Source organism: Perognathus longimembris, chromosome 3 (genome assembly GCF_023159225.1).
Source record: "Perognathus longimembris pacificus isolate PPM17 chromosome 3, ASM2315922v1, whole genome shotgun sequence".
Classification (NCBI taxonomy): domain Eukaryota; kingdom Metazoa; phylum Chordata; class Mammalia; order Rodentia; family Heteromyidae; genus Perognathus; species Perognathus longimembris.
In genome coordinates this window covers 6,605,178-6,622,252 of record NC_063163.1, presented here as the reverse complement: position 1 = coordinate 6,622,252, position 17,075 = coordinate 6,605,178, and the positions used below count along the sequence as shown (strand labels likewise).

The window sequence follows — 17,075 nt, the reverse complement described above, 5'->3', positions numbered from 1 at the left end:
CTAAATCACAAAGGACAAGGACTCCTCTGCAACACCAACAAAACACATATTTGAAGAAAGTAGTTTGACATCCACTAATGATAATAAATGCCCTCATAGACAACCCTTAACAAACCAAGCCAAGTCATACATTTACATAAATTACTGTCATTTACAAAAATAAATCTCAACTTAATTTTAAACAATAAGCTGGCTTACAGGAGAGAAAGAAGTCCCAAATTGAGCTGATTATCAAAAATGAATAGGTGGGGGCTGGGGATATAGCCTAGTGGCAAGAGTGCCTGCCTCGGATACACGAGGCCCTAGGTTCGATTCCCCAGCACCACATATATAGAAAACGGCCAGAAGTGGCGCTGTGGCTCAAGTGGCAGAGTGCTAGCCTTGAGCGGGAAGAAGCCAGGGACAGTGCTCAGGCCCTGAGTCCAAGCCCCAGCACTAGCAAAAAAAAAAAAAAAAAAAAATGAATAGGTGGGCTTGTTTGGGGTATGTGTGTATGTAGCAGTGTAAGCAGTGTGTATAATCCCATTGAAATTACAAATCAATTCATATGACCACATATTCTGGGATATACACTGTCCCTAAATTATTGGTTGGTGGGGTTTCTGTCTTTTCTCCTTGTTAAAAACAAAGAATAGACTCTGGAATGGCAGACCACCAAATCAAGAACAGTCAAAGGAACCATGATATTGTATCTATAATTTAGCATCCACAGTCAGTCTACTCAAACATTATGCTAACTTTTTATTTATTAAAATGGAATCCAGTATGAAAATGAAATAAGCATAAACAGTTAAATTTATAATGAGTCTTTAATCAGCTAAGCAAGGCCAAAAATTTTAAATGCTGGGCAAGGGCTGTCATGGAGATTTATGAAAGCAGTGACAAAATAATAATTTCCCAGGAAATACAGTGCAGATGGGGTAAATGGCAACTAGGTCATCCTTCCACACCGCAGTCACAGCAAGAGGCCAGCACATCATCGCTCCCCCGTCACTTGTGTGTTCTCTAAATGAGGTTCAGTTGGGTCTCAAATCACTCTTCTGAGAAGGAAACATTGAATTTTATTAAGTGTACACAGAGTTAACAAATATATTTCCAAACAGTTTAGTATTAAACATTTTGAAGCTCTGCATATCCAATAGTGAACATGTTGCACGAAATCTTCACTGTGGTGTCAATTCCTCGTGGCCTGTTTTTTGTTTGTTTTTTTTAAGTTGTCTTCCCTAAGCTCCCAGTTTAGCCAGATTCAATCCCAAAAGAAATTGAAAAGCGAACTAAAACAAATAAAATTGGATGGCCCCAAACTATCTTGTTTGAGTGTGTTGGTTTGCCTTTATTTTATTTTATTTTATTTTTTAAATCTAGGCTATTCGACAGATGGTATTCTGAGATCATGGCAAGGCACCCTCTAACCTAGCCTTTGGGCAACTTGGGTCCCCCAAAGATTGAGTTAGGGGTATGTACTGGTGAGCTCTACAGTACCACACTCAGCATGCTGAGCTAAAAAAAATAGGTTTTCCTAATATGTCCAGTTTAAAAACTTCTCATTAAACACCAAAAATATTAAAGTTCTAATTTATAACGGTTTGCATTGCTGCTGCAGAAAAGAACACAACAGCCGCCTTTGCCCATGCTCGCTGGATATGAGTGAAATGCAGCCCCAAAACAGGGATGACATTAAGTTCCACTCATTAAAAACAGGAAGGACTTGGTTGAAAATGGATTTAGGTAGCGCATTTCTGGTTGGTTTGTAATGACTGAGTTTTCCTTTTTGATTTTTTTTTCCCAATAATGAGGATTAATAGATGAAAAAAAAAATGAACCTTAATCAGGCCCACAAGGCCTACAGAAATCTTTGGACCCACTTTCTCAAAAACCAGTGGGTCTTGCTCGCTGGGCAAGGCAAATGTTACCATTACCAGTAAGCTTGTGATATGTATAAAACACACACGCACACAGAGAAACTAGAGAGGAGGCCAAACACTTATCGTAGAAAGCTTTCCATGATTGTGTTTGACCCTTGTCCCACCAGGCAATGGTACTCTTGGGAGTGCAGTATCTGCGATTGGATACCGTGTATATGTGTGTTTAATCAATAATGTGAGCCGGAGACAACAATCATAAATCTTTATAGATGCAATTTGTAGTAATAGGTTTAGAAGGCTTCCCCATTCCCTGATTTGCTCTCCAACCTAAGCCAACTGCAACATTTGAGATTCCGAGGGACGCATTTCCTGCAATAGGTCACAGACAGTGGAGCAAGCAGCCTTGTAAAAACGAGAAGAGAAATCCGGGATAGCACAGGTTTACAGCGTCTAACTAGAAATTACTCGATATTATGTGTGTGCTACAAAATCGAACTGAAACACATGGAATTTGCTGAAACAGGACTCAAAAAGGGTTATGGGTAGCTGTCAGCAGGCAAAGGTATGGCGTGTACTTGTGAAGGATGTCATTCACAGAAAGTGTCACAGTCACAGAAAAGAGTAAAAAGGCATTCCATATCTGGTAGGGCATTCCATGGTCTGAGTTAGCTGGTTGTCCAGGTGTCTTCGTGTTGTGGGGGACCCACAGGTTCAGATCTATCCACTGCATACAAAGAAGTTTCAAGACAGCAAAAAGCCAGCAGCAGCTCGCTCCCCGCTGCTGATGGCCACAGGAGCAGGAATGTCTGGGAAGGAGATAAATCGCTCAGCAGTGCTCGGGACAAGTAAGTCACAATGCCCGGGAGGGTCTGGCTATGTGGTCTTGCTCTTGTTGACTGGTTTGCCTCCATTCATTATTGCAGATGCACTTGTGCTTTTACTTGGCGTCACCCCAGCCTTCGGGACCGTTTCTCCAACATCGTGCAAAGATGGTTCTCGGTACATGGCAACTTGTGGTGGGGAGAAAGGAGAAGGAAATGTTACATGCAAGAAGGATGGCTTCTCCCACAAACACTGACTTTGAGGTGTCTCTCCAACCTCTGTTTCCCCATCTGTAGGAGATTCAGGTTTTTAAGGGAGTAGTGTCCAGTTTGCAGGGAACATCCCTTCCTCTGGCTCTCGTAACTAAAATCTGTGCCCAGGTGACATACATTGTGGTCTAGCAGAGAAGGTTTTAATGAGAACTATGGTATCTCTGTGCCTATCATGTAACACACGCACGCACACACACACACACACACACACACACACACACACACAGGTTGGGGAGGGAGAGGGATGGACAGTGAAGTGTATAAAGACCACAAATCTATTTTTCTTTTATGCTAAGAATTTTAAATCCTATCTATGCTTAGCACATACTCTGTCACTGACTTTCACCTGCAGCTCAGCAAAGCTTAACCACCTTAAGTAAAAACCAGTGCAAAACACCGTTCCTGTCAAGAGAAAGGGTATTTCTAGCACCCTATGGAAATTTCCTTGTAGCCATGGCAGACTTACCATTGTTGAGAATCAAACACTAAATAAAGCCTCTTAGGATAACATACAATGCATACGTTACACTCACCTTCCAATGGCTTGGGTAGAAAATGAGCTGCTGGTTTGGTTTTCTTTACTCTGTTGCCTTTCATAGCTTGCCCTTCTTTATTTAATCCCAAAAACCAGGCTCTACCAGATTCCTGTTGTCTGTACAGCATGGATGAATAGATTACATAATAGTTTTCAAAAACGGATTCTTTAAACTTGCATTCAGGGGTAAAAAGTTCCTGTTGAGAGAGAAGAAGAGAAAAGTTAGAGGAGAAACAGAATCTTCACTGTGTTTTTGGTTGGTCCTCCAGAAAGTCGTCCAAGTTCTCCAGATCTTCTGCATGTATGAGAAGGAAACTGACCACCCCTGTTCCAAGATACAGTAACTGCCCACACGTTCTTTTCAACCCAAAACAGATTAAGAAGAATTTGCTACTATTGGAAGACATATACACACCCATGCACACATAAAAACCTGCATACCCCTCTTTCATTAGGAACCTCGAGTCTGTGAGCAATCTGAGTACTTAAACAGAGCGCGGTTCAACAGAGCACCATCCGCACAAGCATTAAAGTAACATTCTATGATCACAATAAAATAAGCACAAATAAAATGAATGAGATATTTCATCATCTGCTTTACATATTTCAGTAGGAATAATCAGGCAGTCCTCTGTTACTTGTCACTTGTTCTTCAAATCACTGGTGGGATAGGGCGATACATTTTTCCCTAAAAAGAAGCGAAGCAAAACCTCACACTGTAACAGTAATAACCAGGTATTGTGAATGTTACCCACCAGAGCCACTGCTGAGATCAGGAGTCATGTTAGCTGGTCACAGTGATGGGAACTAAAAACAAATTGCTTAATTCCATGGTTTGGAGATGCCCTGGAGCTCTTGCAAGTAAATAGCAAAAGTTTCCTTCACTGAAAACCACTAAACACTTTTGGGAAGAGGCTAGAGTATTAAATACGATGGGCGGCTCCTATAGTTTGGCATTGACCAGTGGGGAGCATAAAGCTTCCGGTTTAGGATGATCATTAATTTCACAAATATTCACAGATGATTTTATGTACTTGTAAAAAATAATTCCTATTTTGAAACGAATCATGGTGAATATGCTGATATACATATTTACCAAAATGCCTAAGTGTCCAACCTATATACCTTTGGGTTTTGGGGGTGTGTTTTTTTTTTTTTTTTGTAGGACTGGGGTATGAACTCAGGGCCATGTGCTAGGAAACCCCTCTATCACTCTGAGACATACACTTCTTGCTTAGGATTTTTTTTTTTTAAGATAGGTTTTCCAATTTGTGCCCCAGTTGATCTCACATTACAAACCTCTTCTGGTCCCTGGGATCATGACCAGCTTCCTCCATGCATCTTTGATACCTCTCAACTAAGTAAAGATCATGCTCAGCCCCCCTACATGCGCTTCGGATACCTCTCAATTGAGTAAAATTTAAATTCAGGTATCCTAGTTACAGACCATGAAAGATACTCACTCTGTTTAGGAAGCTGTTTAGCTGTTTAGGCTTAAAGTTATTCCACACATACAGGAAACACAGATGTAAAGTAGAGATTTGGGGGGGCTGGGAATATGGCCTAATGGCAAGAGTGCTTGCCTCGTATGTATGAAGCCCTGGGTTTAATTCCTCAGCACCACATATATAGAAAAGGGCAGAAGTGGCACTGTTGCTCAAGTAGTAGAGTGCTAGCCTTGAGCAGAAAGAAGCCAGGGACAGTACTCAGGCCCTGAGTCCAAGCCCCAGGACTGGCAAAAAAAAAAAAATAGACATTTTTGTCATTGGCCTTGTTAGAAATACCACTGTCTCAAAAGTATACACAGGTTTTAATTTTACCTTAATGGATTTTTACTATGGCAGAAAAAATAACTTCTTTTTCTTTACAAAACATCTTTTATATACATTCTGAAAAAGATACTCTTTATGAGCTGAAGAGATAAAAGTCATTAAGCATTGAATCCATGCTGATTATAATAAGGAAGGTGCCAGAATTTCATGTAGAAAATCTTTCCCTGTATTTCCCATGGGTGTGAATTAGCAAATGGTGTCGCCAGCAGAATGCAATTTATTCAGCATGCTCCATAAATTTTCTTAATTCTCTGAGAATTTTCTCAGAGAAAATGTTTGCTTTTTTTAATGGCAGAGGATAAAGATTGATAGAATGTTCAATATGATGAGATTAACATGGCCAAAAATCCACAGCTTGGCTTTTCCAGAGGGCTCTGCATAGACCTGCATTTGTTAACCTCTACTACCTCAAGGTTTGGGTAATATCCCACCCAATCAAATACCTTTGTCTCCTACTAATTTCCCCTTCTCCAAATAGCCTCCCATTGGTTCTTGTAAGAATAAACTATAACCTCTCCCAGCCCAGGTCTAAGCCATATTTCAGAGGACACACTGATAAAAGGTCATATTTCACAATTAGCAGTGAGGAAAACAAAATGAAATGCTGTAAAACTGGCTCATCCCAGAGAGACTAAAACACACCATAGTGCTCTCAACTCTAAATCTTCTAGGTCAAATAGATAAAGCTTAGTCATAGCATCAATCTTTTAATTAAAGGCAGGCCAGAACATGCCTACTAGTAACAGCCTGTCCTCAAAGGCCTAGGAGTAGGATGAGGGGGCCTAGTGTGGCAGGTCAGTCAGTGGAAGTCAGGGCTTAGCACCTGATTTGAGGGAGCCAGGTCCCTGACGAGGGCCTGGCGCATGTTAGTCAGGGAAACTATGGTTCCCAGACTCTTTCTATGCATATGAAGGCCTCCAGCTGTGAAATGTAGATCCCTAGTCTTACATAACTCTCATTGTTACATTATCATCACTGCCAGGATGGGCCTAAGATAGAATAGCTGCTTCCATCACCATCGCCCAGTGGGGAATCTGTGGTTTCCACTTAGTATTGATGCCTTGGAACTATTTCCTTAGATTGACTGTGCACTATTGACTGGGCCAAGGAACAGGGCAAAGATACAGCCTGTGGTGCTGCAGTTGGAGACCTCTGGTGGAGTTGGCATAAATAGACAGACAGATGGATAGAGATGATAGATATGGATGGATGGATGGATGGATGGATTGATGGATGGATAGATGGATGGATAAACTAAGAAGAGAAGGGAGCTCAGGTGGCCCATCAGTGCTGATAGGAATTTGCATGGTTCTCATAACCCAGTGCTGCTTTCATGGATCATTTGCGCACCTCCCACCCCAAATGCACTGTCATTCTCGGAAGTGTCCGCCGTGGAGCAATTCTCAGAGGAACTTCACTTTTGGTTCTGTCCAAAACTATGCATTACCCTGGGCAGGATCTTTTGCTGCAATTGCCTGACTTGACTTCTTTCTTTGACTATACTTAAACCCTTGGTCCTCACTTAAACCCTGACTTCCACTTTCTACACCCCTTGTCCCTCTGACTCTTGAGTTTCTTGAGTTACTTGGGACCTCTCTCCAGTGATGATTAAATGCTAATCAGATCTGTGAGGTATCTGTCTCCTTTCTCTCCTGTCTTCTGCTTGACCTGTCCTAACAAGGAAAGCTCTAATGTACAATTTTATGCAGCTGGGTAATACGACATTTATAATAGTGCAATGCTTTCAAGCTAGCAGTATTACAGGAGTATTACAGGCTTGTTTAAGTTTATGCTTAAATAGAAATACTTGGAAACTGCCACAATGAGATAGATAAGGCATTTGATGTGTCTTTTTCTCCTCTTGCCAGCCTATATTTAGAAACACCACCACTTCAACAGTCAAGTTCCAACAGAAGCTTAAGTATTAATTTGCACCAATGCCAAACTAAGTCATCAAATCACAGAGCAGAAAAAAGTTTTTTTTAAAACATGACAATTAAAAAAGAAATTTTGTATCTTCTTTTATGTTGTGATGTTTTAGAAATGAAAGCACCATCTGTAGTGTATTTATTCTCTCCAACAGGCGCCACAGAATTCCTCTTCTCTGGGAAATATCTTTGATTAGGAAAACACCCTGATGGGCCATTTGCATGTGCAAAGATTGGCTTTTAGCTTAGAAAGAAGAGGAAAGGACAGAGAGAAGAGAGAGGCCACATTCCAGAACTCCTAAGGAATGAAGTACCCATAAACCAGGACAGGTTGGCAGAACTACAACCTCAGAATTGAAGGAGGTGACTTTGGGAAACCAATTCTAACTTCCACACAGAAGAGACAACGTTGCAACTGCTGTCTCTGGGCCTGACTTACTTCACTTGATGTATTCCTTTCCAGCTCCTTCCATTTCTGTACAAAATGATACAATACCATTCTTTCTAATGCATGAGTAAGATCATCTTCTTGATCCCTATTAATTAAAATACAGTCAATTTTGGGCAGAGCTCAAACAGTGTAATTTCTTAGAAAGGCAAAATCATAATTCAATGTACTAAACTCCTGGCAAGGGATATTTGAAGGGGGAAGTTGGGTCAAAGGGAGGGGGAGTGGATGAAGTAAAAGAAAAGGTTGGGATGGAGGGGGGCGGAGAGGTGAGGAGAAGGAAGTAAAATCTCAATGTCTATCCTACAAAATTTAAGAAAAGCGAGGGGAGGGGGTGGGAGGGATGCGTGAGAATGGTGAAAGTGTGGAAGTTGATCAAGATGCATTGTGTTCATCAACTGCGTTGTTGAATGGCAACGCCTTTGCATAATTCTTGAAGACAATAAAAATATTTCTTAGAGGTGGGATAATTGGGAGGTTGTTAGGTGACTGTAAGGTCAGTCCCGGGAGGGCTCCATGTAGATGCCCCCACCTGGTTAAGTCTCCACCCAGTTACGTGGGTAACTGGCAAACCTGGAGGCAGTTACCTCCCCCTTCCCTGAGGTCACATCCGAATCCACCTGGCCACACCCCCTGCCCCTGTCCTAGATTAGGCAGGGCGGGGCGCGGGTTGCCCCTTCTCTCCAACCATGCATCATCTCAGCCACAGGCCAGCAGTTCGGTCATAAACTTTCTCTTCTGCCTGAATACCGGTGGTGTTCTCCTTTATAGGCTACCTACTTTAATAAACCTCACATATACATGCCTCCAGGTAGCTTGTTCTTAACTGGAATGTCCCGGCTTGGTTACAGGACATAAAGATCTGGGCTGGAGACTGTCAAGAGTGTCTGCTGATCCTAGCTGGGGCAGCATGTCAGAGGTACTGCTGCTTTGTTCTTCCTTTCTTTGTACTCCACTTTGTCTTTCTATGCTACATAAATCTCTAAAGGTTGCTACCTGTGTGCCTCCATCTGTAGATTAGTTCCAAAGCCATTTCATTTTTATCCCAAGTTCCAAGGGGGCCTCAGCGGAACTAGAGCATTGAGTAGAGGGTTGGGCCTTCTATTGAGAAGATCAACTCTTTATTAAGTATTCTCTTTGTGACAGTTCTTTGCCAAAATGTTTGCCAATTGTCGTGCAAAGTAAATTGTGATAAGCAATGTGCAGAATGCTTATTAATTCAATCTCAAATTCCTAAAGATCTAAGTATTCCCAAGTTAAGCTTATTCTGCATTTACTGTAGGCGAATGCGTGGGTTTCAGTGAAGTTGTACCCCCTACAAAATCCTATATCCTCTCCCGTAGCACCAAAATAGAGGGCTTTATGGCTAAATGAAATTTAATTTTGTTCTTACACTAAAGTTTGCCTACTCTCATGATTTCAAGAGGAAAATAAAAAGAAGGCTTTCTGACAGTTTACATCATTTCTTAAAAAATAAGACAGTTCCAAAACAGATTAAAAAGACAGAACAGAGAAATTATATCAGGCATAGATTAGGAAAGAACACAGAAAACACATGAAAAAATTGTATCTATTAATGCTTTATGCTAATCTCTCTTTTCCAATTATCAAAACAAGGTCTCTTTGTATTGTTGTCCCAACAATCCTGATGTTAACCTTTTAGTAATTATTAATGGGAAAACAAAGCCTCAGATACTTCTTACTTGGGAAATAGTAACAAATCATAGAAATATTTAATAATTTTATTTTTAGTAAATTCAATACTTTTATTTAAGATATTTATTTAATAATTTAACAGATAAGATAAAAGTGATGGAAAATAATTTTAATCTATAAATTAAATTGTAAAACTTACACTTCTGAATTATAAAGAGTGAAACTCAAATGTTAATTGTTACCTGAAACAATGTTGTTCCTTATTTTTAACAAGTTTCAAATTAATTAGACATATGTTTAGTGGGAATCTGAATGATCTATTTGATCTGGAACTCAATGTTTCTCCCACTGCTTGTTTTGTGAGATATGGTCTACTGAAGTTTAACATCAGGTCATCAGAGCTTAGAACTCTTAACGATACTGTTCGGTCACTAAACAGTTCCTTGAAAAGAAAGGAAGGGTATAAAGATTACTTATAGAAAGCATGCATGGTCTGAGCATTTAGAAAGCTACCAGCACCTCAAGTTTTAAAGAGAAATTATCTATACTTAACATTAAAAAAAACAAAATAGCAGGTTCGCTAATGCATTTTAATTTCCTGAAATTCTACACAATCAAAAATGCATGATATTGGGCAACGCATAATGCCTCCAGGGAAAAATAATAAACTGCATGTTCTTGAAACAAATTGTGAGTGTGATTTAAACTAACCATCCCGTATATATTGATTTGATAATAGGACCTAGTTAGTTTTAAGAATGTTCTCACCAAGAAAGCAGTCTCCACAAACACTTATATTTACAGGGAAAAATGCTGTTATTTAGGTAGTTTCCAAGGAAACAAAGTTGCAAAGGAAAACATTCTTTTGTCAGTAAAGATGCTACTCAATATGTAGAAATAAACACATGCTTAAGAAGATTAATTTATTTACTAAATACCATATTATTATTTTGGTTTATTCTCTTATGTATATTTTGTGATGTATTTATTTTAATGACTGAGAACCAAATGATCCATTCCATTTACTAAATAAAAATAAAATAAAATCGACTAAATAAAAATGTGTATTATATATTTACAAATATATTGTATTACCCCTTTGTGTCATTGAAAGATACAAAGATTACACAGACACACACATATTATAACCTTCAAATGTGGTACTTAGCTTCAGGTAATAATGCAGAGCCCCGGTACTGGCCTAAGCAATGAGAATCTGCATTTTAACAAGGCCTTGTATGGTTTGATGAGCATTAAAGCTTGGGAAACACTGCCATATGTTCTCATTACCATACAGAACAAATGAATAAGTGATCATAACATTTTGAGCAATTTTCACTTAAACTGGCATTATTCATAAGCTCTCTATCCATTTCCTAACATAAACTCTATGAAAGAAAGAAATGGCAACAAAAAATTGAAGTATTTAAATCACATCTCTAAGAGAAAAAGTTTGAAATCTATAAATAAAAATGCATCTTGACTGGTAGTATAATGCTAAAACTATTTCTCTAAAATATACACATGTATAAATTCCTCCAAATTATAATTCTTGTAACATGAACAGATGGCAGTAGTGCTATGAATATTAACAAAAATATCACAAATTAAAAATGCCTAAGAAAGTAATGAGATAGCTACATATCACCCTCACACTTTTGTCCACAGTCAACAGTGTTTCCCCAGCATGAATTAGAAGGTTGGCAGCTATGTTAACACTTAAATTGTGCAGAGTTTTCTATCAGACGTTGGAAACACTTCATGCAATGAAGTAACTGAATCCTCACAGTGATCCTATGTGATCATTACTATTATCAATCTTCATTTTAGAGAAACAAGAGCGGTTAAACAACTTGCTCCAGTACATTTACTTCTGTCAAGATAAATACTATTTACCGCTTCACATTTAGTCCCCTGAAAGGATCGTTTTTTAAACAATCTTTGACCAATTGTAAAATGTGCCCTAATTCTTTATTCCACTGCCCCTAACTAAAGTCAATAAGTAGGTGTCCTCTTCCTGCTGTGAATCAAGATGGAGAAAGTTGAGGCTTCCACAGCACTGTTTGTATGCTTGGCCCTTTCTTAGGTCTTTTCTGCTGCCATGAGGGGCCAAGCTTGCCAGAGCAGAGACTCCTGAAGTCAAGTGATCTCATTCAAAGCTGCCATTCCCATACAAGTGACCAGCTCCTGCCACGATCTACAGAGCTAGCTAGCCCGGTCTGTCTCACCTTAGGTGCATAAACAATGTACACTTATTGCCATATGCCATGTTTTGAGATTGTTTCTTCAGTATTATAACTGAGGTGCTCCATAACTGACACAGATAATTTCTAATTTAAGGGATCACAGAACATGATACGTATTGCTTATCATTATCAACTCCTCCCCCTATATATGGACAAACCTAGACAGTTAGCACACTAAGAGGGGTGGACACATCTCCTTGAAGAAACGAATTGCAATTGCCAATATGCCGACAGGAAAGTATACTCTTAAAAGTAATCTTAAATAAAAAAGATACACATGAACACTGAAAATAAATCTCACTTTCTCCCACCTGTACATTCCAGTTTCTTCCCACCGATCAACATAACTGAGAACACAGTAGCAACACAGCTGCCTCTCTCTCTGAAGCAAATACTTCAGGAGAACACAAATATCAGAGATCCCCTGCAGAAAGCTGGGATGGGATGAGGGTGTCATTGGGGGTGGGGGAGGAGCGGGATATGAACTCTTATAGCAAGCGTATAATTGGCCCTCAGTCCCTTAACTGCATACTTCCAGGAGATATTTGGGACATACACTCAATAGGACTTTGCCTAGAAGAAACTAGTAAGGCTCATATTCCTTTATATAAAAGAATTCACTCTGAATATATGACACAAAATCAAGAAAACATAGGATATTTCTATGCTTTCATTTTTGAGGACCCTCTTACACTCCTTTCTGGAGTGGTTGTGCAGATTTATATTCCCACCAACAGTGTATTAGGATTCCCTTGTCAGCACCTGTTATTGTTTGTTTTCTTGATGATGGCCGTTCTCACAAGGGTAAGATGGAGTCTCAACATTGTTTTGATTTGCCTTTCCTTTCTGGCCAGAGATGTTGAGTATTTCTTCATGAGTCTGTTGGCCATTTCACTTCTTCTGAGAAGACTCTCTTTAGCACATTAGCCCATTTATTAAGTGGGTTGTTGCTTTTTCAAGGGTTTAATTTTTAATGCTCTCTGTGTATTTTGGATATTAGGCCATTGTATGATGTGTAGCTGGTAAAAATCTTCTCCCATTCTGTGGGTTGTCTTTCTAGCTTATTGGTTATGTCCTTTGCCATGCAGAAATGTTTTAGCTTGATGTAGTCCCATGTGTTAAGTCTTTCCTTGATTTGCTGTGCTTTTGGATATTTACTCCGATAGTTTCTCCCTGTGCCCAGGAGTCTCCCCACTCTTTCTTGAAATAGTTTCAGGGTTTCAGAGCCTACAGTGAGGGCTTTAACGCATTTTGAATTGATGCTGGTGCAAGATGATACAGTAAAACCACCAGCACAACCATGTTTGTTACAGCATTGCTCACTATAGCCACGGTATGAAATCAGCCCAGACACCTCTTAATGGACAAATGATTCAAGAAAATGTGGTACTTATGCACAATGGAGTTTTATTTGTCCATTGGAAAGCATGATAATGTACCATTTGTAAAGACCTAGAAAGTCTTGGAAAAAATTATGTTAAGTAATTCAGGCCTAGGATCCATATTTCCCCTTATATGTGGAAGGTACAACTAGCTTACAAATTCATAAGTAAACACATTAGATGCTATGCAACTGTATATAAATGTATTCACTGAAATACAGAAGATTCAAGAAGGATCTCAAATAGCGTAATCCCATACAAAGCCAAAAATCAAACATTGGCAGAAGAAAACACCAGGAAGTCCTGCTCAAAAAGGATGGGGTGGAGTCAAGGGGAAAGGGGTAAGAAAATGAAGAGAAGAGGGAGGAAATTCAGGTAAGAATTCAATGTACAACCGACAAAAATAAGAAGAGCAAGAGAAAGGATGGCTAGGAGCAGGATGGGTGAGAATGTTGAAAAAGGCGACAGTGAGAGATATCATACTCATACACTGCTTTGTTGAATGGAAACTCCTATGCACAACTACTTAAAGTTAATAAACAGATATTATCTTGCAGTATGACATCACCAAAACTGAAAAATAATCCTTTAAAAATCAAGAAAACAAGCTGCCATGAGTTTTTAATTTTTGTTTTCTGGACCATATGAATGAATCTCACAAGATAACAATTGTGCAGAGTGATACCAGAGTTTCTTGGTCTGACACTACTCCAAGGCATCAAAGTAGAGATTAACGGTGTGATTCAGGAAGCTTGTTAGCACCAATGAAGCGCCACAGGTGCCTAGTGACAATTATTATGGGAATGAAGGAGGCACAATTTCTGAAAAGAGCTAAATGAACACAGGAAATTTTCATGTTAAACTATACATTTTCAATTCATTCCTGGGCATTTTCAATGCATTGCAGATTTTTTTTTGTTAGCAGAATGAAAAGACAAAATTTACCATTGGAAAATTTTTTTTTTTAGTTAATGGAGTTAGATTGTACCAATTTAGTGCTATGGTCTACCTAGTCTGGTTATTTTTTCTTCTTTCGTCAATGTTCACTTCCTTACTGTTCTCAGCCCATTCATATTATGGCATAGAATGGCACACTGAAAGTTTCCAAGTGACCCATTTTGGAGAAATAACACAGCTCAGTAACTTTAACTCTGATAGATTCTGTACCTGAATAGGCACTTATTTAATCAAGCTCTCCTCAGTGTCTGAATTGTATTTTCCTACTACCATCAGCTCTATATGTTCCTCTATTTAAGCCATTTAAGCCATATTTTTTCACAGAAAAAATGAAGGTGCTAATATGTAGGATGTACAATAATCCCAAAATATCATATTCATAAATATTGAATTTGTTATTTTCAAAGAGGGTATACACATATTTTAGCTTCATCCGTCATGCTGTTCCCAATGCTTCTGGAAGGAGAGTGGCTCTACTCTATAGCCTAGATGTTGATTCTGCTCCTTGGAAAGCACAATGAATTAGCTAAGACCCTTTATATCTGCCCATGTGATATCATATATGCATTTTTCTACTTAGTAAATATAGTTCCTGCTACTGTTGAAACTATGATTCACGTGTAAGAGGTTTAATTTTCCCCCCAAATCAATGAAATCATCCTGCTGGATGATTAAGAGAGAATTAAGCAAGGAGTGGGTTGGGAGGGGTGGGTAAGAATCTTGAAAGGGGTGACAGTAGTCGAAGCACACTGTTTTCATAAACTACTTTGGTGAGGGGCAACTCCTTTTTACAACTACTTACAGACAGTAATGATCTTTTGTTTTAAAGAAGAAGAAGAGACATTAACTGTGTGGAAGATAAAATATGTAGGTTGGTTTTATTCACTTGATTTGGTTTTACTATTTAGGAACACTTTGCTCATGGCTCCCAACTTGTTTGATAATTTCAGGTTGACACAAAAGGACAAAGACAAAAAAAACACTAAAAATAGAAGCCAGGAAAAGAAGAAGAGGGGCAATAACCCCTGGGTAAAAGCGGCCATTCAGGAGTGGAGAATATCAACTCCTGATTAAATACATGAAGCTGACCCAATAGAGTTCACTTTTTCATGGATTAAATTCCTTTAAAAAGACACTGGTTAGTGGATATTTTAAGGCTGAAAATAGTTTCCAGGTTGTTGGGTTGAGCATATAAGACTATAAAATTGAGGGGAAAAAGAAAAACATGATTACTTAAAATTATAAGCGTTCGACAAGTGGTACCATAAATTGGTATCATAAATTGGAAAATTTCAGCACAATATAGACATGGGAACAAATATCCATTTATTCTATGATTAATGGTAGGTAAATTAGTATACTTTCCCACTAAGTATTTAAAAACTCCTAGTACAGAAGCCAGCTGCTGTTCTTGATGCTGAGATTCTGCAGTGAACACCAGTTGGCATAGTTTTGTGCCTTGGGGTGAACGGAACGCTCTGTCTATTAGAGCATACATCCGTCCCTTGAAGGAAACAGGTGTTTACATTAACAATCATATCATTACAAAAGAAGACAAACTCCAGTAACAATAGAAATGGCTTCTATAAGAACACCTAACCTAATGGTAGGTTGGTAAACAAGCCATTCAATTCTGAGATGAGACTTCAAAAACACCAGGATGCGTTAAGGAGGTTTAAAAAAGCTAAAGAATTTTCCTGGGAAAGATGACATCCCGAGAAAAGGCCTAGAGGCAGGGACAAAGCAAACAGTGAAATTAGAATGCAAATATAGAACTGATAATGGTGGAATTAGAGTTCAGGATCTAGGCAGGAAGCCCGAGCAATGTGGTCCTGTAAAGGCTTTAATCCTTCCATGAAATCCAAGGGATCGCAATCAAGTACAAGCGTGTCAAAGGACGAAGTGGAGGAAAGAGGAGCGCCAGCCTGGACATAAGAATCCTGATTTGTCTACTGCGACAGCAGGCAGGAGATGCTATTTTGTGAGCCAGCGCATCTGCTGTGCAGAGAGGGAGAATGCTGGATGGAGACATTTTGGAGAGGGGGGAAAACGTTTGGGAGGTCAAACAGTCAGTGCTGTGTGATTGTCTATGGCAGCGAGGGGCGCACGCGTGTCAAACGGTGCGCAGGACTCTTGCCTGTGGAGCTGGATGACATTTGGGATGTGTGCACTGCTATTTCTGAAAGGTCAAATATTTCAACTTTGTATTCATGGGTGGGAAAAAAAGCTAGTGGGTAACATATATTTGCTTCATATTTTCTATCCTTTTATGAAATAGTATTTCCAGTACCTAGAGTAATTTACCACAATTTTATGTTAAAATATTTTTACATAAATGGTCTGCCTGGTTTTTTTTTTTTTTCAATTAGAGATTAGGGTGTTTTTTTTTAATTTGTGTATTCTTAAAGAAAAATCGCAGTTGAGAAAGTGTTATTAGATGTAAAACAAATGAAAAGACTAAAATTGGGAAAGAGTGGTTCTTTAAAACTTCTACTGCTTGATCCAAAGAAAATAGTCCTAGCCAGTAAATGAAGTGGTTCCCAGAGTGCCAGTAAAGCGTAAGAGAAAGATGGTTATGACAGATTTCTATGTGGAAGGCAAAAAATAAAACTGGCAAAATGTTTCTCGCCTAAACTCTCTGTGGCAGAAAACTTATTACTATAGCAAGTAGGAAATACGCCTGAAAACCTCAGTGTCGCAGAATGCAATTCTATATCCATTCAGGAAATTAGCTTGGGTCATAAGCAGATGACCCCCAAATTGCCAAAGTAGTCATGTTAATAGCATTTCAGGATAATTTATAAGGTGTTATTGTTCTTACTAGTATAACAGAAAAAAAAATTCAATCCGTGCTTCCTATTGTCTCTTATTAATATACATACTCTGTTCCTATACTTGCCACATTTAAATTTCCACATTTAAATTTGCACCATTTAAATTAAATTGTGTAAACCTTTAGCTATGGATTCATAAGTTAGTTTCCTCCGTTTACTTGATAGGTCACATTTGTGGCTGCACCTAAAAAGGCCAACTAACGAGCAGGCACGCTGAAGAGGAAAATTGAAAATCAGTTCACAAGTATCAGCACACCTTGTCATTCTGTCTTGGGGAACCAAGCGGCTCCTGAGGAGC

At 39.0% G+C, this 17,075-nt stretch overlaps 1 protein-coding gene across 3 annotated transcripts in view; it reads right to left on the bottom strand.

The window, feature by feature from the left end:
• Positions 1-581: 581 nt before the first annotated feature.
• Positions 582-17,075, bottom strand: part of Fgf14 (fibroblast growth factor 14) — a 506,034-nt gene continuing 489,540 nt past the window's right edge. The window contains exons 4-5 of one of the 3 annotated variants that reach the window (XM_048341123.1): positions 3,493-3,691; positions 582-2,875 (exon numbers count right to left, since the gene is read on the bottom strand). In XM_048341123.1, coding sequence (XP_048197080.1) covers positions 2,739-2,875; positions 3,493-3,691 — 336 coding nt within the window. In that variant the 3' untranslated portion in view covers positions 582-2,738. Of the gene's footprint in view, positions 2,876-3,407; positions 3,692-17,075 lie in introns of those variants that run through there. The other 2 variants (XM_048341122.1, XM_048341124.1) reach the window with 2 other exon arrangements.